Source organism: Somniosus microcephalus, chromosome 6, assembly GCF_052327205.1.
Source record: "Somniosus microcephalus isolate GS21.2 chromosome 6, FLI_Smic_1.0, whole genome shotgun sequence".
NCBI classification, from domain to species: domain Eukaryota; kingdom Metazoa; phylum Chordata; class Chondrichthyes; order Squaliformes; family Somniosidae; genus Somniosus; species Somniosus microcephalus.
The window spans coordinates 261,309,778-261,336,482 of NC_140992.1; the positions used below are offsets into that span (position 1 = coordinate 261,309,778).

Consider the following 26,705-nt stretch of genomic DNA (forward strand, 5'->3'; position numbering starts at 1 on the left):
CTTCAACCACCGTCTGCCCCACCTGTGACAGAGACTGTAGGTCCCGCATTGGACTCATCAGTCACCTGAGAACTCATTTTTAAGGTGGAAGCAAGTCATCCTCGGTTCCGAGGGACTGCCTAAGAGAGAGAGAGATATTAGACACAGCAGGTATAATAGTGTAGGTTTTGGTTCACAGGAGAGTTGAGGCTTGATTTTAAAATCAGGCGTCAAACAGGCGGGCAGTGGGCGGAATGCTCGCCTCTTCCTGCTGGCAGGCGGCCCAAGCCATAAATATAGACGATTCATTTGTATAACTAATTTATACTAGTCATCGTAACCTTAAACTGAGATGCATGGCAGCGCGGTGATAACGGGTAGGATTTTTAAAAAGTTTTTTGTAAAACGTTTTCAGACGCAGTAATATAGTTTTTGTAAAGAGCTGAGACCTGTTAGAGATTATATAAATGAGGTTTATAAACAAATCTGTTAATCAGTCATAGAGTCATAGAGTTTTACAGCGCAGAAAGAGGCCCTTCGGCCCATCGTGTCTGCGCCGTCCATCAATCCCTGTCCAGTCTAACCCCATTTTCCAGCATTTGGTCCATAGCCTTGTATGCAATGGCATTTCAAGTGCCCATCCAAATGCTTCTTGAATGTTGTGAGGGTTCCTGCCTCTACCACCCTTTCAGGCAGTGAGTTCCAGCTTCCAACCACCCTCTGGGTGAAAAAGTTCCTCCTCAAATCCCCTCTAAATCTCCTGCCCCTTACCCTGAATCTATGCCCCCTTGTCTCCTGCCCCTTACCCTGAATCTATGCCCCCTTGTTATTGACCCCCCCTACTAAGGGGAAAAGTTCCTCTTTATCTACCCTATCGATGCCCCTCATCATTTTGTACACCTCAATCAGGTCCCCCCTCAGCCTCCTTTGCTCCAAGGAAAACAACCCCAGCCTGTTTAGTCTTTCTTCATAGCTGAGGCGCTCCATCCCAGGTAACATCCTGGTGAATCTCCTCTGCACCCTCTCCAAAGCAATCACATCCCTCCTATAGTGAGGCGACCAGAACTGCACACAGTACTCCAGCTGTGGCCTCACCAGCGTTTTGTACAGCTCCATCATAACCTCCCTGCTCTTATATTCTATGCCTCTGCTAATGAAGGCAAGTATCTCATGTTAATCTATATTGGTTTATGTTTGAAAATTATAGCAACTCATGATTTCTTACCAAATCTCATGATTTTTTAAGAGTTTGCCTCATGATTTATGAGACGGTGACGTTGGCATTACCGCCACTCCCTATGCGCCCAAACCTCGGACTCCCCTCTTCCAGAAATCTCTGATCCCAGGCTCCCAAACAACAACCACCTGCATTTATACGGTGCCTTTAACTTAGTAAAACGTCCCAAGGCGCTTCACAGGAGCGATTATCAAACAACATTTGACACCGAGCCACATAAGGAGATGACCAGAAGCTTGGTCAAAGAGGTCGGTTTTAAGGAGCATTGTAGAGGAGGAGAGAGAGGTAGAGAGACGGAGAGGTTTAGGGAGGGAATTCCAAAGTTTAGGGCCCAGGCAGCTGAAAGCATGGCCACCAATGGTGGAGCGATTCAAATCCCAGACCCCGAGACCTCTCTAGCCAAAGCTCCCAGGACCTGCCCTATTGTTTAGACTCCCTTTCTGCAGTGCTCCCAGACACTGGGGACCAGTCAAAATACGTCTAGACCCTGAGACCACACCCCAGTACTATCAGAGCCCAGGTTCCCCCTTCCTAGGGCTCCCAGATCCTAAGCCACCCGCAGTGCTGATAAATCAATGTCCCTGATAACACTATTTTGGTTCTCATTAAACCTCCGACTCCCCATGAGCAATGTGTCAAGGAGTTCAGCTAGTTTAAAAAAAACTCAAAACCAATTACAACTCTCAGCTGAAAAAGTTATTAAATATCCGGAAAATGTTTCACACAAGTCACAGGAAGAAACAATACCAGGGAAAGGCAAGGAAATGATTATACAGGCTGCGAGGTGCTATCGCTGTCATGTTCTAATTATTCTTCAATAAGGTTAATGGATGGGATTAAGTAAAAATGTGCTGCATTGTGTGTTATTTCTCATTACTTACATCGGTGTCTCTCTTGCGTGCAGACTGGTTCATTTCATAACGCACAGCAAATGACACCTAGAGGGGAAAGCGATAAATAACCGGTGAGGGATTCTTCCACAGGCCGCTTGTCAGCTCCTACAGATACACTGGATAACCAAGGCAACGCACATTACAGAAGCAATTCTCAAGAACACTCCACAGCTAAAGAGATATTTTGCCTCAGGTGTTTTCCACGAACATTTCTGATTTATTGAAAGATTATTCAGCCCTTTTCAAATCAGTTTATTTATCTTATTATGACCTAGAGGCAAAGATGCGATTTGAGCCAAATCAGATTCCCACCCTAAGTGCAGCTCAACTCTCTTCCTCATTTCTCTCTGCAAAATTCAGGAGAAATTTGTGTACGCAGAGAGTGGTTAGAATGTGGAACTCGCTACCACAGGGAGTAGCTGAGGACAATAGCATCGATGCATTTAAGGGGAAGCTAGATAAACACATGAGGGAGAAAGGAATAGAAGATTATGCTCATAGGGCGGGATGAAGAGGGGTGGGAGGAGGCTCGTGTGGAGCATAAACACCAGTATGGACCAGATGGGTCGAATGGCCTGTTTCTGTGCTGTAAATCCTATGTAATTCAATGTAAAAGTTCCTGCTTCTGTCCGTGTTTCTCAGCTGCCATTCTTTGTCTCTCCCAGGAACACTGAAGATATGAACTTTGAGATTTATTATCGAAATGATTGAAACAGATTGCTGAATAATTCAACCATAATTAACTTTTTTCCCCCCACAGAATGAAATACAATGAAAGTGGGTAAAGTTTCTTTTTTTAAATGTCCTTCCTTTGGAATGTGCTGCCTGATAGGGTGGTGGAGAGCATCAACAGTGGCCTTCAAAAGGGAATTGGATAAATACTTGAAGGAGAAAACATTGCAGGGATATGGGGAAAGAGCGGGGGAGTGGGACTAACTGGATTGCTCTTCGAAAGAGCCGGCGCAGACTCGATGGGCCGAATGGCCTCCTGTGCTGTGCTATTCTATGATTCTATGATTCCTCCTCCAACTAAAGGTGCTGACACCTACCAGGAGCTCGGAGTCTGGGTAAGTCAGTATCAGCAAATTATTCAACTCTGGCAGCATCACAGCCAATCTTGGCCCCATCATTATCGGCAACCGTTTCAGCAGAGCCACAGGGTTAGGTGACCAATAGAAGATTTCCCCCGCCCTCGCCCCATTTCAAGGGCGTTGAGGTCAATCGAAGCACCCCGACTGCTGTCCCAGTGGAAGGTGGCAGGTTCAGCAGACCAGCGATCAGGCCTGTGTAGCTCAGACACCCCAGGCAATCAAAATGGCATCGTTCCCTACCTGTGTGACTCCCTGCCACAGTGCGCCGTGTATGCTATCTATCGAGCTATCAGGAAGCACGGGGAAGTACCTTGAATGCAACGTAGCAATGACTTTGGGTCAGACTGGAGGCCGGGACAGCTGCTCTATTAATAGCAGCTATGATCTCCGCAAATACCTCAGTGAAGAATTAGCCTCCTTCCCTACTTTAGATGCTAACTCTCAGCCTTCAGTCACTCAATAACATTAGACTGGCCAAATGCACAGCAGTATTCAACCAATGCCGAGTTCTTCATTGGCTGGCGCAGTTGAGTTGACATTCAGGGGAGAATAAAACGCCGATCGCCACCGACTCAAAGGAGCACTCACCGATGGAACCCATACCCGACAACAGTTGAGTACGTCAACCAGACCATGAACGTCAGGTCCACCAGGGGCTGCATCATAGCGATTAAAATTACATATTGTCTACTAACAGGTAGTTGTTAATAAAAAAAAAAGAAAGACTTGTATTTATGCAGCATCTTTCACGACCTCAGGACATCCCAAAGCGCTTTACAGCCAATGAGGTAATTTTGAAGTGTTGTAAGGTAGGAAAGGCGGCAGCCAATCTGTGCACAGCAAACAGCAATGTGATAATGACCAGATAATCTGTGATGTTGGTTGAAGGATAAATATCGGCCAGGACACCGGAGGGAACTCCCCTGCTCTTCTTCAAAGCGGCATCTTCTATGTGCACTTAAGAGGGTAGACGGGGCCTCGTTTTGACGTCTCATCTGAAAGACGGCACCCCCCCCCCCCCCCACCCCGACAGTGCAGCACTCCCTCAGCACTGACACGGGAGAAGACTCATTACACTGACCCCTACCCTAACTCATTATTTCCCAGGACCTCAGAACCGTGGAACACCTCATCCCCCCCCCCCCCGTCCCCCCCATCACTCAGTCTTCGCTTCCTCTTACACGGCTCAGCCTTTATAAAACCCAAGCTTCAGTTAAAACAGCAAGGCAGAGGAATGTCAAAGCAAAGAGTTGGAATAAACGGGTCGTTTTCCGAGTGGCAGGCAGTGACTAGTGGGGTACCGCAAGGATCGGTCCTAGGACCCCAGATTTGGACAGGTTGGATGATTGGGCAGAAACATGGCAAATGCACTATAATGTGGATAAATGTGAGGTTATCCACTTTGGTGGCAAAAACAGGAAGGCAGATTATTATTTGAACGGCAATAGATTGGGAGAAGGGGAAGTGCAAAGAGACCTGGGTGTTCTTGTGCACCAGTCGCTGAATGTAAGCATGCAGGTGCAGCAGGCGGTTAAGAAGGCAAATGGTATGCTGGCCTTCGTAGCAAGAGGGTTCGAGTACAAGAACAAGGATGTCTTGCTGTAGTTGTACAGGGCCTTGGTGAGACCACATCTTGAGTATTGTGTGCAGTTTTGGTCACCTTGCCTGAGGAAGGACGTTCTTGCCATGGAAGGAGTGCAGCGAAGATTCACCAGGCTGATACCTGGGATGGCAGGAATGACGTATGAGGAGAAATTGTGTCGATTGGGCTTATACTCACTGGAGTTTAGAAGATTGAGAGGGGATCTCATCGAAACCTATAAAATTCTGTCAGGCCTGGACAGACTAGATGCAGGAAGGATGCTTATGATGGTGGGGGAATCCAGAACCAGGGGTCATAGTCTAAGGATAAGTGGTAAGCCATTTAGGACTGAAATGAGGAGGAATTTCTTCACCCAGAGAGTGGTGAACCTGTGGAATTCTCTGCCACAGAGGGTGGTGGAGGCCAGTTCATTAAATATATTCAAGAAAGAGTTGGATATATTTCTTAAGGCTAAAGGGATCAAGGGATATGGGGAGAAGGCAGGGACAGGGTACTGAACTTGGATGATCAGCCATGATCTCATTGAATGGCGGAGCAGGCTCGAAGGGCCAAATGGCCTACTCCTGCTCCTATCTTCTATGTTTCTATGTTTAGTGTTTGTCTACTAACTTGGACAAATTATGGGGCTGAAGCTGGAAGCACTCTGTATTGAAGTGCCTTCCTGTTGAGCACCCTTCCCCTTTAACAGCGAACACTGAACGTACCTGTGTTTGTGCCCGGAGATCTTGTGCCTGAGCATATTGCACAGTCAGTAAAAATGGCGGCTCGCTGGTTGGGTTGTTAGTTGGCAGGTAGGTCCTGTGCAAAGACAGATAAAGGATTCAAGGCAGCTGACGGAACCACATGGTTTGTCAAAATACTATTCTGACCACAACAAAAATCACTGAAACATCCACAGGTGCATCAACAATTTACTGCTGACTAAAATAGTCAGGATTAACCCGCCTGCCTTCACAGTTCTGGTCGCCTTATTATAAAAAGGGTATAGAGGCGTCGGAGAGGGTGCAGAGAAGATTTACAAGGATGATACCAGAAAAGCGAGGTATTACCTCTCAGCAAAGGATGAACAGGCTGGGTCTCTTTTCTCTTGAAAAGAGAAGGCTGAGGGGTGACCTAATAGAGGTCTTTAAAATTATGAAAGATTTTGATAGAGTGGATACAGAGAGAATGTTTCCACTTGTGGGTAAGAGCAAAACTAGAGGCCATCAACATAAGATAGTCACCAAGAAATCCAATAGGAATTCCAAAGGAACTTCTTTACCCAAAGAGTGGTGAGAATGTGGAACTCGCTACCACAGGGAGTGGTTGAAGCGAATAGTATAGATGTATTTAAGGGGAGGCTGGACAAGCATATGAGGGAAAAGGGAATCGAGGGTTATGCTGATAGAGTTAGATGAGGAAGGAAGGGAAGATGCTCGAGTGGAGTATAAACGCCGGCATGGACTGGTTGGGCCGAATGGCCTGTTTCTGTGCCGTATATCCGATGTAATCCTGTGTAAAAAGTTCAACTTTTAGCAGGCTACCTTCCTTTAAAAAACTGAACATTTTCTCCCCAATAACAAGTGAACCCGCTCAAACGTTACTGCCCTCCAGTGGGGGACAGTCCAGCCGATTAAGATAAGGGGGTAGATTTTACCCCAGTGCGTGAAATTGCCCGAGGATCATGACAGCTGGTCTTTGACAATCTTTCAGCACAGCAAATTTTGGTCTTAAGTTTGTTTCTGCTAAATCAACAGAAAATAGGTTGGTGTACAGAAGGGTTTCTGTTGCAAGTTATTTTCTTATAAGTGGTTTGCACTGTGTTTTCTGTTAAGTTTTTCAACAGACTTAAGGTCTTCAAATAAGACTTTCCTCTACTTTAGTCAGTCAGAGAATTATAAATGAAGCTGACAGCAGCGCCCCCCGTAGGAAATGGCAGCAAATATATATATTTTAATATTTAATTTGTTCTTGTGATATGGGCGTCGCTGGCAAGGCCAACATTTATTGCCCATCCCTAACTGCCCTGGAGAAGGTGGTGGTGAGCCGCCTTCTTGAACCGCTGCAGTCCGTGTGGCGAAGTTTCTCCCGCTGTGCTGTTAGGGAGGGAGTTCCAGGATTTTGACCCAGTGACGATGAAAAAATGGCGATATATTTCTAAGTCAGGATGGTGTGTGACTTGGGGGAAGGAACTTGGAGCTTAGTGTTCCCAGGCAACTGTTGCCCTTGTCCTTCTAAGTAGCAGAGGTCACGGGTTTGGGAGGTGCTCACAGAATCACAGAATCCCCACAGTGCAGATAGAGGCCATTTCGGCCCATCGAGCCTGCACCGACACATATCCCACCCTATCCCCGTAACCCCACGTATTTAATCCCCTAACACTAAGGGTCAATTTATCATAGCCAAATCAACCTAACCCGCACATCTTTGGACTGTGGGAGGAAACCAGAGCACCTGGAGGAAACCCACGCAGACACAGGGAGAATGTGCAACCTCCACACAGACAGTCGCCCGAGGCCGGATTTGAACCCGGGTCCCTGGTGCTGTGAGGCAACAGTGCTAACCACTATGCCACCATGCTGTCGAAGATCCCTTGGCAAGCTGTTGCATCCAATATCCTTGTGTCGATGTACTATTTTGATTTACCGAAGACTATGACATGCTCTAGAAATACATCATCACGTCATGAGAATGCCTCAATTTTATGTCCTGCAAGCCTCCAAATCGATCCGTTGCCATCTGATGCTGTTGCTCGCAGACTTCCCGACTGCACTGTTCTGCAACACCTTCGGCAGCCGTGCATTCGAAACACTGGCCTGCAATACTGGGAGCTGGGAGCCAGGAGCCAGCGTGGCAGGGACTCTGTACCAAGGCAGGTCAGTTCAGTCTTGCACAATTCCTGGGAAACCTGTGCCAGTGTTTACCAGTCTGCATTTGCTCATAAGTGTCCTGTCACGGGGACACGGGTAATCCTCCTGGGAGAGTTATACGGGATAGTAGATCCATCTGTATCTTGAGCTGGATAAAATCTTTAGCGCTCAGCGCGGGCACCATGATAATGGTTGAACTGTAGTTCGAAACTTGGGGTGAGTTTTCACAAAAAAAACCCTCCCATGAGCAGGCCCTCCCACCAGTGTTAAGCAGTCAACCTCCTTTCTCCTCTGGTTCATAACACGTTTCGAGTAAGCACGAGATTTCGTAGTGGCGTACACGGAACAGACTTTATTGACAAAGGTGATTGGCCTTAACTGCATACAGAGAGTGGAAAGCAAAATACTGCGGACGCTGGAAATCCGAAATAACAACAGAAAATGCTGGAAAAACTCAGCAGGCCAGGCAACATCCGTGGAGAGAGAAACAAAGTCAACGTTTCAGATCGAAACCCTTCATCAGGACTGAAAAAACACAGGAAATGAAACGGATTAAAAGGTCAGTTTGGGGGCCGGGAAATGGGGATGAAAGAACAAAAGAGAAGTGAAGAGACATTAAGAGGTATTCAAAACCAGACGAGATGGTGATAGGACTAGTGGAGACAAAAGACGGCTCTAGATTAGGTGTGAAATGCGCTGGTAGAATGGGAGACAGCTGCCATGTGGGAGAGAGAAAAAGGGGGAAGGGCACAAAACAAAGGTGTGGATAAAAAATATATATAAAAATGTAATGGGGGCCGAGGTTATGATCTGAAATTGTTGAACTCGATATTGAGTCCGGAAGGCTGAGTCCCTCTGGTGGGGAATCAAGAACGAGGGGAAAATAATCTTAATATTAGAGTCAGACCATTTAGGACAGAGAGTGGCTATTCGGTTTCTGTATCTTTCAAGCACACTCTGAGATACTGTTGAGTACCATGATCCTTTATACACCAATATTGTGACTACATCAAAGGTACATGTCAAAATGACGTAACTATTTCCCAAATCCTTTGAAACCAGACTATGTAAACAGTTTGCAATTGTTTGCCTCAACCCTTAAACAAGACTCAAATGGATTTGCTACCCCTGTTTTATTACCCTAAAACTAAAGCAATGTTTTATTACGTACACTTATTCCCTTACACAAGCGCTTTACATCTCAGAAAACAAGCAGTGCATTCTTTGTAGACACTTCTAAGTCATCCCGTTTATATCTTGGAAAGCCAGGAAAGCCTGTTGATTTAAAATACAAAGAAGTTTGACCAGTACCCCTTAACTGCCCAAGATGTCCAACATACGTCGCTCCAGGATGTCTAACAACCAGCAGGCCCTCCCACACAGAGGGAGGCTAACTGGAAAATTGTGGGTACATTACCCCCCCGAGTTTAAAAGGCTTCGATAGGGTAGATACAGAGAAAATATTTCCTCTGGTGGGGAATCAAGAACGAGCGAACATAATCTTAATATTAGAGTTAGACCATTTAGGAGAGAAATCAGGAAGCACACAAACAGTAGTGGAAATCTGGAATTCTCTCCTCCCGAAAGGCTATGGATACTGGGACAATTGGTGCTTTCAAGGCTGAGAACGATAGATTTTTTGTTAGGTAAGTGTATCAAGGGATATGGAGCTAAAGCGGGTAAATGGAGTTGAGGTGCAGATCAGCCATGATCGAATTGAAAGACAGAGCAGGCCTGAGGGGCTGACTTCTTTGTCTCTAAGATTGAGACCATCCGTTCAGTTGCCTCTGCCACTTCCCTTCCTTCCCCTAGCCCACCGGGCCAAACTTCCTCTAAGGTTCCCCCCTGCCCTAGCCCTGAACTTACATCTTTCTCCAGTTTCTCTCCAATCTCCCCTCATGACTTCTCCGCACTCATCTTGTCCACGAGGCCAACTTCCTGCTCCCTCGACCCTATTCCCACAAAATTGCTGACCACCCAACTTCCTTTTCTGGCTCCCATGTTAGCTGATATTGTTAACGGTTCTCTCTCCTCAGGCACTGTCCCCCTCTCCCTCAAATCTGCCGTCATCACCCCTCTCCTCAACAAACCAACCCTTGACCCCTCCGTCCTTGCAAACTACTGCCCCATTTCCAACCTCCCTTTCATCTCCAAAGTCCTTGAACGTGTTGTCGCCTCCCAAATCTGTGCCCATCTTTCCCACAATTCCATGTTTGAATCACTCCAATCAGGTTTCCGCCCTTGCCACATTACCGAAACAGCTCTCATCAAAGTCACAAATGATTTGTGGCTGTGACAAAGGTAAACTATCCCTCCTTGTCCTTCTTGACTTGTCTGCAGCCTTTGACATGTTTTACCACTCCATCCTTCTCCAACGCCTCTCCACCGTCGTCCAGCTGGGTGGGACTGCACTCGCCTGGTTCTATTCTTATCTATCTAAGCGTAGCCAGAGAATCACCTACAACGGCTTCTCTTCCCGCTCCCACATCGTTACCCCTGGTGTCCCCCAAGGATCTATCCTTGGCCTCCTCCTATTTCTCATCTACATGTTGCCTCTTGGTGACATCATCCGAAAACACAGCGTCAGTTTCCACATGTACGCTGATGACACCCAGCTCTACCTCACCACCTCTTCTCTCGACCCCTCCGTGGTCTCTAAATTGTCGGACTACTTGTCCAACATCCAGTTCTGGATGAGCAGAAATTTTCTCCAATTAAATATTGGGAAGACCGAAGCCATTGTTTTCGGTCCCCGCCAGAAACTCTGTTCCCTAGCCACTGACTCCATCCTCTCCCCAACATCTGTCTGAGACTGAACCACACTGTTCGCAACCTTGGTGTCATATTTGACCCTGAAATTAGCTTCCGACCACATATCCGCAGCATAACAAAGACCGCCTACTTCCACCTCCGTAACATCGCCCGTCTCCGCCCCTGCCTCAGCTCATCCACTGCTGAAACCCTCATCCTTGCCTTTTTTACCTTTAGACTTGACTATTCCAACGCGCTCCTGGCCGGCCTCCCACATTCTACCTTACGTAAACTTGAGGTCATCCAAAACTCGGCTGCCCGTGCCCTAACTCACACCAAGTCCCATTCATCCATTACCCCTGTGCTCGCTGACCTACATTGGCTCCTGGTTAAGCAGTGCCTCGATTTCAAAATTCTCATCTTGTTTTCAAATCCCTCCACGGCCTTGCCCCGCCCTATCTCTGTAATCTCCTTCAGCCGTCCCTCCCCACCCCCCGAGATATCTGCGCTCCTCTAATTCTGCCTTCTTGTGCATCCTTGATTATAATCGCTCAACCACTGGCGGCCGTGCCTTCTGTTGCCTAGGCCCCAAGCTCTGGAATTCCCTGCCTAAACCTCTCCGCCTCTCTACCTCTCTTTCCTCCTTTAAGACGCTCCTTAAAACCTACCTCTTTGGCCAAGCTTTTGGTCACTTGGCCTAATTTTTCCTTATGTGGCTCGGTGTCAAATTTTTTTGTCTTTCAATACTCCAGTGCAGCCCCTTGGGACGTTTTACTACGTTAAAGGTGCTATATAAATACAAATTGTTGTTGTTGTTGAATGGCCTACTCCTGTTCCTAATGTTCCGATCTTCCTATAATTTTCCAATGACTCACCGGCTGCCAGGTCCTGTCAGTGGCATGAGGTGTCAGGAAATTCTGCCCTTGGTCTCCGCACAGTAGTTCAGAACTGAATAGTACCGGCCAAGGAACAAATGGCCCTACCGCGTTTCCATTGGAAACTTTTTTCGCAGCGAGCGCACTCCTATCATATGTAGAACTGACTCCTTGCAATTCTTAGTAGTACGTTATTGCATAAAAAGTAAAAATGCTTACTTTTTTGGGAGTTGTCTCATACAAGTAGACAAGTGACAACATAACCCAGGGATGTAACGATAGCAGCCCCTTATGATCTGCATTAGGCATCTATGGCTTTCTAATGCGTACTTCTTTGATCTCTCCAAGGACCCGAGTTAACACTTGGTGAAGCAAAACGTTGATGTGAATCATTTAGCTTCTTTAATTCACAGTGAGTGAACATACAGAGCGATAGTTATGATCAAATTTACTTAGTTCAATGGGTAAGATTTTGCCTCTGTCCCTGTAGGGAATCTGCACCCTTCCATTCAATGCTGCTCCTTAACAGCACAGCTGAGATCAAAAATCGGACCCTGTGTGAGTCACAGGTGCAAACCCCTTACAGTCCAATCTGAAATATCACAATGTCTTCCTCCAATTTCTACTACTACCGGTCATCCACTTTGGACCTAAAAAGGATAGACCAGAGTGCTTTCTAAATGGTGAAAAGCTAGAAACAGTGGAGGTCCAAAGAGACTTAGGGGTCCATGCACATAGGTCATTAAAATGGCATTGACAGGTACAGAAAATAATTTTTTAAAAGGCTAATGGGATGCTGGCCTTTATATCTAGAGGACTAGAATACAAGGGGGTAGGAGTTATGCTGTAGCTGTACAAAACCCTGGTTAGACCACACCTGGAGCACTGTGAGCAGTTCTGGGCACCACACCTTAGGATATATTGGCCTTGGAGGGAGTGCAGCGTAGGTTTACCAGAATGATACCCGGACTTCAAGGGTTAAGTTACGAGGAGAGATTACACAAACTAGGGTTGTATTCCCTGAATTTAGAAGGTTAAGGGGTGATTTGATCGAAGTTTTTAAGATATTAAGGGAAATTGACAGGATAGATAGAGAGAAACTATTTCCGCTGGTTGGGGAGTCAAGGACTCGGGGGCATAGTCTAAAAATTAGAGCCAGACCTTTCAGGAGTGAAGTTAGGAAATACTGCTACACACAAAGGGTGGTAGAAGTTTGGAACTCTCTTCCGCAAACGGCAACTGATGCTAGATCAATTGTTAATTTTAAATCTGAGGTTGCTAGCTTTCTGTTAATCAAAGGTATTAAGGGATATGGGCCAAAAGTGGGTATATGGAGTTAGGTCGCAGATCAGCCATGAACTCATTGAATGGTGGAACAGGCTCGAGGGGCTGAGTGGCTTCATCCTGTTCCTAACATTGTACCAAATTAAAAATTAGATATATCTTTCGATCCATTACTGGTGGAATAGAAAAGGAAAAAGAAACAAAGACTTGCATTTATATAGCTTTTCATGACCTCAGGACGTCTTAAAGCACTGTACAGCCAATGAAATACTTTTGAACTGCAGTCACTGTTGTAACATAGGAAACATGGCAGCCAAATTGCGCACAGCAAGCTCCCACAAACAGCAATTACATAACTGACCAGATCATCTGATTCGGGTGTTGGTTGAAGGGTAAATATTGGCCAGGACACCAGGGATATCCGCTCCTGCTCTTCTCCGAAATCGTGCCACGGGATCTTTTACGTCCACTTGAGAGGGCAGATAGGGCCTCGGTTTAACGTCTCATCCAAAGGATGGCACTTCCGACTGTGCAGCACTCCCTCAGTACTGTACCGGAGCGCTCCCTCAGTACTGTACCGGAGCGCTCCCTCAGTACTGTACCGGAGCGCTCCCTCAGTACTGTACCGGAGCGCTCCCTCAGTACTGTACCGGAGCGCTCCCTCAGTACTGTACCGGAGCGCTCCCTCAGTACTGTACCGGAGCGCTCCCTCAGTACTGTACCGGAGCGCTCCCTCAGTACTGTACCGGAGCGCTCCCTCAGTACTGTACCGGAGCGCTCCCTCAGTACTGTACCGGAGCGCTCCCTCAGTACGGTACCGGGGCACTCCCTCAGTACTGTACCGGAGCACTCCCTCAGTACTGTACTGGAGTGCTCCCTCACTACCCCCAAAAGTGGTTTTCAATTTCCGCGGGGCAAGGCTGAGCATACTGCAGCTGCTTGTACATGGCCACCATTTCCCGGGCACAGCACGGTACACTAATAGGCATGGATCGGTCACTGATCACATCTCGTCACATCACTCCAGCCAGAGATAGGATCGAGGGAGGCAGAACTGTGCGGAATGATTCCCTGATTATTGAAATATAAATCACCTGGCAGAAAACATCATTTTGGAACAAACCATAGCCTCAGATAGAATAAGATATACTTAGCTAAAAGGAAAGCATGCAGTCTAATTCCTGAAGGATCCTGCACTGGAATCTTGAATAGCCATTCTCTCACCTTAGCACGAGGTCTTTAGCATACGTGACAGAGCTGGGTGGGTTACTGAGACTGCCCTTCCTCCCAGTCAACATATCAACCAAAAAGAATCTCCGTAATGCTCCAGCTCCTGCGAACAAAAAGAAAAGAGTTGCATTTATATAGCGCCTTTCACGACCACCGGATGTCCCAAAGTGCTTTACAGCCAATGAAGTACTGTTTGAAGTGCAGTCACTGTTGTGCTGTTGGAAACCCAGCAGCCAATTTGCGCACAGCAAGCTCCCACAAACAGCAATGTGATAATGACCAGATAATCTGTTTTAGTGACGCTGGTTGAGGAATAAATATTGGCCAGGACACCGAGGATAACTCCCCTGCTCTTCTTCGAAATAGTGCCATGGGATCTTTTACGTCCACCTGTGAGAGCAGACGGGGCCTGGGTTTAACGTCTCATCCGAAAGACGGCACCTCCGACAGTGCAGCACTCCCTCAGCACTGCACTGGGAGTGTCAAAACCTAGATTTTTGTGCTCAAGTCTCTGGAGTGGGACTTGAGCCCACAACCTTCAGACCCAGAGGCGAGGGTGCTGCCCACTGAGCCACAGCTGACACATTTGACTCACAAGACATGACCCCACCCCCCATCACTACAGGTTTAGACTGCGCCACCCTTATTATTACTGATGTTTTTTTATGTTGAGAGCTTTGGCAGGACTTGTAAAAAAAAAAGCTGATACCAGTAAAAGTGACCATCAAACTGTCGCTTGTCATAAAAAACCTAACTGGTTCACTTAATGTCCTTCAGGGAAGGAAACCTGCCGCCCTTACCCGGTCCAGCCTGTACGTGACTCCAGTCCCACACCAACATGGCTGATTCTTAACTGCCCTCTGAAGTGACCTAACAAGCCACTCAAGTCAAGGCAACTGGGGATGGGCAATAAATGCCGGCCTTGCCAGCGACGCCCACATGTCAAGAATGAAGAAAAAAATATATGGCTTTGCCCAAACTTTCCAATAAATGGATTAATATGCTCTAATTTACGAGTCAATCTAGTAGAAAAGGAAAACAAAAAGATTGCCTGGGGAACAAAGAGACAAAATGGATGGAGCGCTCAGAAACTCACTGAAGGCGCCTTTTGGATGAGAAAAGGCGTTCGCAATTTTATGAAAGATTTTGCTGCCAATATATTACAGGAAACTTTCGATTTACCGGCACCTAAATAACCGGAAATCTCGGTTAACCGGCAAAATTCAGGGGTAGGTTCAGGTAAGTTTTATTACTTGCCTTCCTCCATCTGTTGCTGTGCAAGGGCGTTGCTAAGCTACAGAGATGCTTGGAACTTTTGGCCATTGTTCTGAACCTGTTGCTAAGCAACAGGATTTGTTGCTTTAGCTCCGTATCTTTTACTATAGCGTTCGGTTATTCGGAATTTTTGATGAACCGGCACCACGTCGGTCCGGTCGGTGCCGGATAAAAAAAAGTTTCCTGTATATTTATTTAAATCAATATTTCCTTTCGGACTCAAACTTCGATGGGAAATTATAAAGCAAAAGCCTGGTCTGCACGTGCTTATAATGCCACTGTGAGCTGCTGTCGAAAATAAAAGGCTTCAGCTCTCTTTAAGCATGCTGAACCTAACTCTTTAAGGCAGGTTTTGATGTTAATTTGGAGAATAGGCCACCTCTATGGGGCTTTTTTTTTTTAACCTTCTTCCCAATTTTATCCCCTCCTGTAGGTGATGAGGGAAGACTTTTCTGTTCCTGTGCCTGGGCTTATTGGATCCCTGGGCGCTGCGCTTACAGGAAATTCAGGCAGAGAGGTCAGCACGCCCTTATGGGACTTTTCCAGATTTTCCTGTATTCACTGCGCCCACGGCAATCCGATACACCTTATTCCAGGACCAGGAAAATCTACCCCGGTGTACCTTGTTGGAGTATGGCTCCGGTACCTTATCCAAATGTGAGGTTCAACAGTGAGTATCTGTAGGCTATTTGAATATGGCGGGCATCACACATGAGACCGATAGTATTTTCATCCCATTGTCCACAATTATGTACTTCCCAGTAGAAACCTTTGATTAGCAAATCAACAGTGATGGATCCTGGCTGATTTTGCTCCTCCCTAGCCCAGGGACAGTCACATCACCCCACCTCAGCACTGGAACAAATAGCTCAGCACAAAGCGGGAATCGAACCTGGGGACCTCCCTGGTACTACCATACTGGTCAGCCCATTTAGCCATTGTGCAGTAGGTATCTCCACACAGAGTTAATGAATGCAGCGACTTACCTAAGCCATTCCCGTCGAGGTTTAGATTGCGTACGGGGATGGGCCAAACCATCGCCTGTCCTTGGCTATCGGTGTACTGGAGAAAGAGCTCATAAAGGATGGGCTCCGGGAATCGGCTGAGAAGGTCAGAGATATGCATCGTGCACTGAAATTAAACAATAAGCATCACTCGCCTCCGGACGCAGTCTCCAAACTCGGCTCCGATTGCTCGAGAAACCGTTTCAGCAGTGTGTAACTTAGGCGAAGTTCGGAAGGACAACCCCGTCCTAAAATAACTGGCATATTTTTTGCTGTTTATTCATTTAGATTAAACAGCTGCAAACACAATGCAGCCAGACCGTTAACAAATATATCTTTAGTTATCCAAACTTGGCTTGGCTGGGTGCTAATGACTGATGGGTTTGATCACACAGAGGGAGGTTCAAGTTCAGATACACTCGTGTGTTCAACTCCAAAATAGCTCAATATCATTTCAAAGGTCCAAAAAGTTTGATACTGCATTTGCTGATGTATTCTGAGGTTGGCCATTTCATGTGCATGAGCTGGAATGTACATTGCCGGCTGTGCCTGCATCTGTTTAGGCCCCAAGCTCTGGAATTCGCTCCCTAAACTGGCACCAGGACAGACCAAAGTAAAGGTGTACCCGAGGGTAAGGAGCTTATCCTAGGAAATGTGCCTGGTAGTTATTTGTTCATTTTAAATAGCCTGTAGATTAAACTTATGCAGAAAGGAAACGCACCAATACCCTACATGAAGGCAGGCCGCCCAGTTGGGCTGAGGATCTCGCTGCCGTTCTGATCTTCCTTCGCTTGCCTTTGGCCCCCAGCAATCCCTTGAAGCTCACCGCTGTCAGTGGCAAGGAGGAGTGCCGGGAGCCCAAACTAAGCAAAGAACCATCACGTTTTAGTGCCTGGCCTCTGACACATTAACATAGAAGATAGGAGCAGGAGTAGGCCATTCGGCCCCTCGAGCCTGCTCCGCCATTCAATGAGATCATGGCTGATCATCCAAATTCAGTACCCTGTCCCTGCCTTCTCCCCATATCCCTTGATCTCTTTAGCCTTAAGAAATACATCTAACTCCTTCTTGAATATATTTAATGAATTGGCCTCTACTGCCTTCTTTGGTAGAGAATTCCACAGGTTCACCACTCTCTGGGTGAAGAAATTCCTCCTCATCTCTGTCCTAAATGGCTTACCCCTTATCCTTAGACTGTGACCCCTGGTTCTGGACTCTCCGACCATCGGGAACATCCTTCCAGCATCTAGTCTGTCTAGTCCTGTTAGAATTTTATAAGTTTCCATGAGATCCCCTCTCATTCTTCTAAACTCCAGCGAGTACAAGCCCAATCGACCCAATCTCTCCTCATACGTCATTCCTGCCATCCCAGGTATCAGCCTGGTGAATCTTCGCTGCACTCCTTCCATGGCAAGAACATCCTTCCTCAGATAAGGCGACCAAAACTGCACACAATACTCAAGGTGTGGTCTCACCAAGGCCCTGTACAACTGCAGCAAGACATCCTTGTTCCTGTACTCAAACCCTCTCGCTACGAAGGCCAACATACCATTTGCCTTCTTAACCGCCTGCTGCACCTGCATGCTTACCTTCAACGTCTGGTGCACAAGGACGCCCGGGTCTCGTTGCACTTCCCCTTCTCCCAATCTATTGCCATTCAGATAATAATCTGCCTTCCTGTTTTTGACACCAAAAACAGGAAGATAACCTCGCATTTATCCATGTTATATTGCATCTGCAATTAAGGCAGTTAGACCTGATTAACACAGAAATTAATGTATCCGTGCATTGGATCCTTGGGCGCAGCGAATACAGGAAATTCAGGCAGGGAGGAGGCACACCCATATGGGACTCCTCCCCATTTCCCTGTATTCATAGCGCCCATGGCAATCCGATACACCCAGGACCAGGAAAATCTACCCCGGTTTGTGTGTTGTTCGGTTGGGTACACCCATTGAATAAATATCATACCCAATGTGCGTTCTGCATCCAATTCCTACACTCCAGCCAACGCCTGTATCTCTACTTCACTGACAGTGGTCACTGGCCTCCTCAGGCAATGGGCGATTTCCTTTCTTTACCACTTGTGGAATACAGGAAACTTTGGTTTATCCGGAGGTTATATGTCTGGAATACAGATCTAACGGCAAAAATCAGGAGCCGTTTTCTATAAGTTTTTTTAGATCTCGTTCTTTTTTTTTCCCAGTCAGGCACTGCAAGGTCTGTAGCTATAGCAACAGCTTCAGCTAGAGATGCTTGCAGCTGCAGCCGACTCTTTAGAAGCTGTTGCTAAGCAACAGTGTTTGTTGTCAGATACGGAGATGAAAACCTCCGTATGCTTCAACATTAACTTTGTATGTCCGGCAGTTTTGATAGATCGGCAACACGCCGGTCCCGTCGGTGCCGGATATCACAAAGTTTCCTGTATTGGTAAACACATTCTTTATATATTGCAGCCATGATTTCACTACGAAGAGTAAAGGGAGGAAATCGTCGCCAACGATTTCAGATTTCGGACAAACAGTCGACCAAGGAAGTCGGCCCCTGTTGTTCTTTAGCAATACTCACGGACTGCTCGTACGAAGAGCCAAATCTGTACGCTGCATCCAGCAAGATTTGGGTGTTGGGGCATAGCTGTTAAAAATATCAATATGTGTATTAGATAGATTGACGTAATTACAGAGCTGATTGAAAATCTTTGTATTTTGTCATTTCTCAACAAAAGCATAGTTTATCTTGATTAACTACTTGGAATATCACAGGATCATAATGAAATGAACAGTAGCACTTTGCTTCATGGGACACGAACAACAGCAACTTGCATTTCTATCGCACCTTTAACGTAGTAAAACGTCCCAAGGTGCTTCACAGGAGCGTAAATCAGACAACATTTGACACCGAGCCACATAAGGAGATGTTAGGATGTGAAGGAATAAGCCATATAACCTATTCAGAAAAATTACACTATCTTATGAAAGAATTTCACTATGGAGGAGGACGATGTAGACATAGAAATAGGGCGGGGGGACTGTGATATGCTCGAACATATTAACATCGAGAGGGAGGAGGTATTGGCGGTTTTAGCAGGCCTAAAAATGGATAAATCCCCAGGCCCGGATGAAATGTATCCCAGGCTGCTGTGTGAGGCAAAGGAAGAGATTGCGGGGGCTCTAACACATATATTCAGGACCTCTCTGGCCACAGGGGATGTGCCAGGGGACTGGAGAACCGCAAATGTAGTACCATTATTCAAGAAGGGAAGTAGGGAAAAACCGGGGAACTACAGGCCAGTGAGCCTAACATCAGTGGTAGGAAAATTATTGGAAAAAATTCTGAGGGACAAAATTAGTCTCCACTTGGAGAGACAAGGATTAATCAGGGATAGTCAACATGGCTTTGTCAAGGGAAGATCATGTCTGACTAATTTGATTGAATTTTTTGAGGGGGTGACTAGGTGTGTGGATGAGGGTAACGCAGTGGATGTGGTATACATGGATTTCAGTAAGGCCTTCGATAAAGTCCCGCACATGAGACTGGTCAAGAAGGTAAGAGCCCATGGAATCCAGGGTGCCTTGGCACATTGGATACAAAACTGGCTTAGTGGCAGAAGGCAGAGGGTGATGGTCGAAGGTTGTTTTTGTGACTGGAAGCCTGTGGCCAGTGGGGTACCACAGGGATCGGTGCTGGGTCCCTTGCTGTTTGTGGTCTACATTAATGACTTGGATATGAATGTAAAAGGTATGATCAGTAAGTTCGCGGATGATACAAAAATTGGTAGGGTGGTAAATAGCGAGGAGGGTAGCCTCAGTCTGCAGGACGATATAGATGGGTTGGTCAGATGGGCGGAACAGTGGCAAATGGAATTTAACCCGGAAAAGTGCGAGGTGATGCACTTTGGGGGGATTAACAAGGCAAGGGAATACACAATGAATGGTAAGACCCTAGGCAAGACGGAGGGTCAGAGGGATCTGGGTGTGCAAGTACACAGATCCCTGAAGGCGGCGGAACAGGTGGATAAGGTGGTAAAAAAGGCATATGGGATACGTGCCTTCATTAGCCGAGGCATAGAATATAAGAGCAAGGAGGTTATGATGGAGCTGTATAAAACACTGGTTAGGCCACAGCTGGAATACTGTGTGCAGTTCTGGTCGCCACACTACAGGAAGGATGTGATCGCGTTGGAGAGGGTGCAGAGGAGGTTCACCAGGATGTTACCAGGGCTGGAGCGCTTCAGCTATGAAGAGAGACTGGGCAGATTGGGTTTGTTTTCCTTGGAGCAGAGGAGGCTGAGGGGGGACATGATTGAGGTGTACAAAATTATGAGGGGCATAGATAGGATGGATGCTGAGGAGCTTTTTCCCTTAGTAGAGGGGTCAATAACTAGGGGGCATAGATTCAAGGTAAAGGGCGGGAGGTTTAGAGGGGATTTGAGAAAGAACTTTTTCACCCAGAGGGTGGTTGGAGTCTGGAACTCACTGCCTGAAAGGGTTGTGGAGGCAGGAACCCTCACAACATTGAAGAAGCATTTGGATGAGCACTTGAAATGCCATAGCATACAAGGCTACGGGCCAAATGCTGGAATATGGGATTAGATTAGACAGGGCTTGATGGCCGGCACGGACACGATGGGCCGAAGGGCCTCTATCCGTGCTGTATAACTCTATGACTCTAAGTCTGGCCTTATTAAAACATGACAAACTGGGTTTGGAAATTTAGAAACCTAACGATGAAATAGCTGTGAAAGAATTCTGGCTATTGAGATAAGACAGTTGTTGACCCTGAATAAATAACCTTATTGAAACAGAAGGTGCATGGCGCCGACAAGCTGATCCTTTTGGGAACAAAACAATGGTCCATACTGGATTAAGGTGTTCTAATTTAAACTTCGTAAAGATGGCACATAAGATAAGGAACATCTGCCCTCGTAAGGATAACATAAATAAGGAACACCTGTCGTCACACCGTTTTTATATGGTCAACCCAGAACACCTGGAGATGAGACAAGATTCTGAAATGTTACAAGCTGATGTAGCAGTAAGAATTGCAGAGGTCGGCAGAAAGATGAATAGGGATAATTGACTTGCTTCAGCAGAAACTTTAAAGGAAATACCACTGAAAAAGGGTATAAATATTGAAGTCTCAAATGGGATATCAGACTCGCTTTAAATCGGGCAAAGCGATTCTCGACCACAGAGGCGGCTATGTGGTCTCCAACTCTTTGTACCTCGAGGATCAATGGTATTTGATATTGATGGATATTCTGTATAGAAAACTTTAAGAACTGTAATACTGTAGCGAAGTTAAGATTTAAAAGTAAGATTAATAATAAGATCGTATGTTTTCTCTTTTTAGAACTGTTAACGTTGCGATTGACTGATTCACCAACTGTAAATTGCATGTCGGTTCTTTAATAAATCTCTATATATTTTTAGAATTGTCTCACATAAGTCTTCTGTATCAATAACTCGCGAACTCAATCTCTGTACACTCTTTGGTGAAGAGTTAGAGAATTCTGAAGGAGTTCGCCGGGCCCTCATAATATCCGGGACGTTACAGTCTAGCTAAATTTATTAAAAGCGCTATCTGGAGGACGGTAACATAACGGCCTCGGCAGCTGAAGGCACGGCCGCCAATGGTGGAGCGATTAAAATCGTGGATGTTCAAGAGGCCAGAGTTGGAGGAACGCAGAGATCTAAGATCATAAAACATAAGAAATAGGAGCAGGAGTAGGCCATTCGTACCTTCGAGCCTGCTCCGCCATTCAACGAGATCATGGCTGATCTTCTGCCTCAAATCCATTCACCGGCCCTATCGCCATATCCCTTGATGCCCTTACTAGTCAGAAATCTATCGACTTCTGTTTTGAATATACCCAATGACTGAGCCCCCAGAATTCCAAAGATTCACCACCCTCTGTGTGAAGAAATTTCTTCTCATCTCAGTCCTGAATGGCCTACCGTTTATCTTGAGGCTGTGGCCCCTGGTTCTAGACTCCCCAGCCAAGGGAAACATTCTCCCAGCATCCAAATCCTATCAAGCCCTGTAATAATTTTGTATGCTTCAATGAGATCCCCTCTCATTCTTCTGAATTCAAGAGAATACAGGCCTAGTTTACTCAATCTCTTCTCATACGACAGTCCCGCCATCCCAGGAATCAACCTCGTGAACCTTTGTTGCACTCCCTCTATGGCAAATATATCCTTCCTTAGGTAAGGAGACCAAAATTGTACACAGTACTCCAGGTGTGGTCTCACCAAGGCCCTATATAATTGGAGTAAGACTTCTTTACTCCTGTACTCAAATCCTCTTGTAATGAAGGCCAGCATACCATTTGCCTTCCTAATGGCTTGCTGCAACTGCACATTCACTTTCAGTGACTCATGTACAAGGACACCCAGGTCCCTTTGAGCATCTGCATTCCCCAATCTTTCACCATTTAGGAAATACTCTGCCTTTGTTTTTTTCTACCAAAGTGGATAACTTCACATTTATCCACATTATATTCCATCTGCCATGTTCTCACCCACTCACTGAGCCTGTCGAGATCCCCTTGACGCCTCTTCACATCCTCTTCGCAACTGACACTGCCACCTAGCCTTGTATCATCAGCAAATTTGGGAATGTTACATTTAGTCGCCTCATCCAAATCATTGATGTAGATTGTGAATAGCTGGGGCCCAAGCACCGATCCTTGCGGTACCCCACTAGTCACAGTCTGCCATCCTGAAAAAGACCCGTTTATCTCTACTCTTTGTTTGCTGTCTGTTAACCAATTCTCAATCCATGCTAGTATATTACCCCCAATTCCATGTGCCCTAATTTTGTTCACCAACCTCTTGTGTGGGACCTTATCGAAGGCCTTCTGAAAATCCAGATACACCACATCTACCGGTTCCCCTTTGTCTACTCCACTAGTTGCATCCTCAAAGAACTCCAATAGGTTTGTCAAACAGGATTTCCCTTTCATAAATCCATGTGGACTCTGCCCAATCTTACTATCCTTTATATTAGATTCCAGAATTTTCCCAACTACTGATGTGAGGCTAACAGGTCGGCAATTCCCCGTTTTCTCTCTCCCTCCTTTCTTAAATAGCGGGGTTACATTTGCTATCCTCCAATCTGCAGGAACCGTTCCAGAATCTATAGAATTTTGGAAGATGGCAACCAATGCCTCCACTATTCCAATGGCCACCTCTTTCAAAACACTAGGATGTAGGTCATCCGGTCCTTGCGATTTATTGACTTTTAGTCCCATTAATTTTGCTAGTACTGTTTTTTTACTAATAATAATTTCTTTAAGTTCCTCATTCTTGTCACACCATTGGTTTTCTCGTATTTCTGGGAGGTTTTTGTGTCTTCCTCCGTGAAGACAGAAACAAAGTATTTATTTAATTTCTCTGCCATTTCCTCATTCCCCATTATAAATTCTCCCGTCTCTGACTGTAAAGGACCTACATTTACCTTCGCCAGTCTTTTCTTTTTCACATACCTATAGAAGCTTTTACAATCCGTTTTTATATTTTTCGCTAGTTTGTGCTCATATTCCATTTTCCCTTTCTTTATCAATTTCTTGGTCCCCCTTTGCTGATTTCTGAAATGATCCCAATCCTCAGGCTGACCGCTTTTTCTGGCAACTTTATAAGCTTCCTCCTTTGACTTAATACTAGCTTTAATTTCTTTTGTTAGCCATGGTTGGGTCGCTTTTCCTTTTGGGTTTTTATGCCCTAGAGGAATATATGTTTGTTGCATATTATGCATTATTTCCTTGAATGTTAGCCATTGTATGTCCACCTTCATACCTTTTAGTGTAGTCTCCCAATCTACCATGGCCAACTTGTCCCTAATACCCTTGTAGTTTCCTCTGTTTAGATTGAAGACCTTAGTTTCAGACTGGACTACATCACTCTCAAACTTAACGTAAAATTCAATCATATTATGGTCACTTGTCCCTAAAGGCCCCTTTACCACAAGATTATTGATTAGCCCTTTCTCATTACACAGTACCAGATCCAGAATAGCCTGTTCCCTGGTTGGTTCCTCCACATACTGATCTGGAAACCACCTTGCATGCATTCCAAGAATTTGTCCTCCACACCATTAGTGGTAATTTGATTTGCCCAGTCAATATGTAGATTAAAGTCCCCCATGATTACTGTTTTGCCCTTGTTACATGCACTTCTAATCTCTTGATTGATACTGTGCCCTACATTACTATTACTGTTTGGTGGCCTATATACAACTCCCACCAATGTTTTCCGTCCTTTGCTGTTTCTTAGCTCCACCCAAACTGATTCCAGTTCTATATCACAATCTGCCAAGCCAAGATCTTTTATCTCTACCGTACCGATCTCATCCCTTATTAACAGCGCTACGCCACCTCCTTTTCCTTTTTGTCTGTCCTTCCTAAATGTTGAGTACCCTGGAACATTCAGTTCCCAGCTTTGGTTATCCAGCAACCATGTCTCTGTAATGGCAATTACATCATACCCATTTACTTCTATTAGTGCCATTAATTCATCCAGCTTGTTGCGAATGCTACGTGCATTTAGATAAAGTGCCTTCAACTTTGCTTGTTTAATATTTTTCTGCACTTTGACCCTCTTTACTGTTGGCCTTTGTTTCTGCTCCCTACTAGTTTTGCTGACTACTTTTCTAACTTGCACTTCCAGCTTTGTTTCTCTCCGTTCTGGACCCACACTTAGGTTCCCAGCCCCCTGACAAACTAGTTTAAATCCTTCCCAACAGCACCAGCAAATCCCCCTGCGAGGATGTTGGTCCGTTTCTGCCGAGGTGTAACCCGTCCAGCTTGTACAGGTCCCACCTTCCCCAGAATTGATCCCAGTGCCTCAGGAATTTAAATCCCTCCCTCCCACACCATCTCTCCAGCCATGCATTCATCTGGTCTATTCTCCTATTTCTGCTCTCGCTAGCATGTGGCACTGGGAGTAATCCTGAGATTACTACCTTTGAGGTCCTAACTCCCTATATTCTGCTTGCAGAACCTCGGCCCTCTTTCTACCTGTGTCGTTGGTACTGAAATGGACCACGACCTCTGGCTGTTCACCACCCCCCACCCCCCCTTCAGAATGTCCTGCAGCCGCTCAGTGACATCCTTGACCCTGGCACCAGGGAGGCAACATACCATCCTGGAGTCATGTTTGCGGCCACAAAAGCGTCTATCTGTTCCCCTTACGATAGAATCCCCTATCACTATTGCTCTCCCACTCTTTTTCCTCCCTTCCTGTGCAGCTGAGCCACTCGTAGTGCCACGGACTTGGCTGTTGCTGCATTCCCCTGAGAAACCATCTCCCCCAGCAGTATCCAAAACGAAAAATCTGTTGGTGAGGGAGATGGACCCAGGGGACTCCTGCACTACCTTCCTAGTTCTTTTACTCTGTCTGGCAGTCACCCATTCCCTGTCTGCCTGTGCACGCTTTACCTGCGGTGTGACCACCTCGTTAAACGTGCTGATGTAAGAAAAAGGAGACTTACCATCAAGTAACTTTAAAGTAAGCTTTAAGTAACTTATAAACACACTATATACAAGAGAGGTCTTTACCATGCCTCTGGTAGAAGCCTCTTACAATACTGAACAGACCAGTATTTATACCAGTCCAACAGGAAGTGACATATGACAGGAAGTGAGGTATGTACACAGTTCATAGTTCACAGTTCATAGTTCACAGGAAGTGATGACATAACTTCCCGGAAGTTAGCATTTTTATCACATTCTTCCCTCCTGCAGGATTAGAAGGCTGTGGTCTACCTTTTGGTCCGCAGCCGCCGAACAAGGAAGAGTCGCACCCGTTTGGATTCCCGTCGTAGAGGGTCGCTGGTCCGCTTACATGCGGTTGGCCATTGGTCAGAGTCTGTGTGGCCTGGATTGCCCTGTGAAGGGTCGGGGAGATCATGGCTTCGAGTACGAGCCCCAATAGGTTCAAAGTCGGACTGCCTCTGTTCAGAGGGAGGTGCAGAGCTGGTCTGTGGCGGATCAGTACTTTCATGCGCGGTACTGGGAGGGTCGCAACCTTGAGCACGGGGTTCTACCGGCACCAAGCTAGTTGGTGTCCGATCAGGATCCTGGAGAGGGGTACCCGATAGGTCCCAAGAGTTTCCTGGTGAAATGCCATCACCCGATGTCCCACTAGGTCCTGGTGGGCAGGGAGCCAGATCCCGTAATGATACGGTAGATTCTCGGCCGTCGGAATATCGTATGTTTGCATAGGTGGGGTTGGCATCGGTTAGTTCAACCTCGTCTACGAGAGGGTCATTTTTAGACGTCCGAACGTATCTTCGGAGTAATACAGGTCCAGGAGTAGTTAGCCATGACGGGAGTGATGTCCCATGAGATGAGCGACGCTGGAATCCAAAGAACCGCTCATGAGGTGTAGTATTTGTGGCTGTAGAAAGCAGGGACCGTATAGAGTGCAATGCATCCGGAAGCACTGTTTCCCATTGCTGGTCTGGTAGGCCCCGAGATCTTAAAGCGAGACGTACGGAATTCCAGATGATACCGTTATACCTCTCTACCTGCCCATTTCCGATGGGATGGTATGGTGTTGTTTTGCTTGTAGCAATTCCCCGTTCTGAGAGGTAGTCCTTGAGTTCCCTTGACATAAAGGATGGACCCCGAT

The 26,705-nt window shown here is 46.2% G+C and overlaps 1 protein-coding gene across 4 annotated transcripts in view; it reads right to left on the bottom strand.

Moving 5' to 3' along the window:
* Positions 1 to 26,705, bottom strand: part of LOC147116702 (meckelin-like) — a 178,303-nt gene that overhangs the window by 89,229 nt on the left and 62,369 nt on the right. For all 4 annotated transcript variants that reach the window (XM_085991813.1, XM_085991811.1, XM_085991814.1 and 1 more), the window contains exons 11-15: positions 18,640 to 18,705; positions 16,054 to 16,198; positions 13,787 to 13,895; positions 5,508 to 5,601; positions 2,098 to 2,154 (exon numbers count right to left, since the gene is read on the bottom strand). In XM_085991813.1, coding sequence (XP_085847939.1) covers positions 2,098 to 2,154; positions 5,508 to 5,601; positions 13,787 to 13,895; positions 16,054 to 16,198; positions 18,640 to 18,705 — 471 coding nt within the window. The remainder of the gene's footprint in view (positions 1 to 2,097; positions 2,155 to 5,507; positions 5,602 to 13,786; positions 13,896 to 16,053; positions 16,199 to 18,639; positions 18,706 to 26,705) is intronic.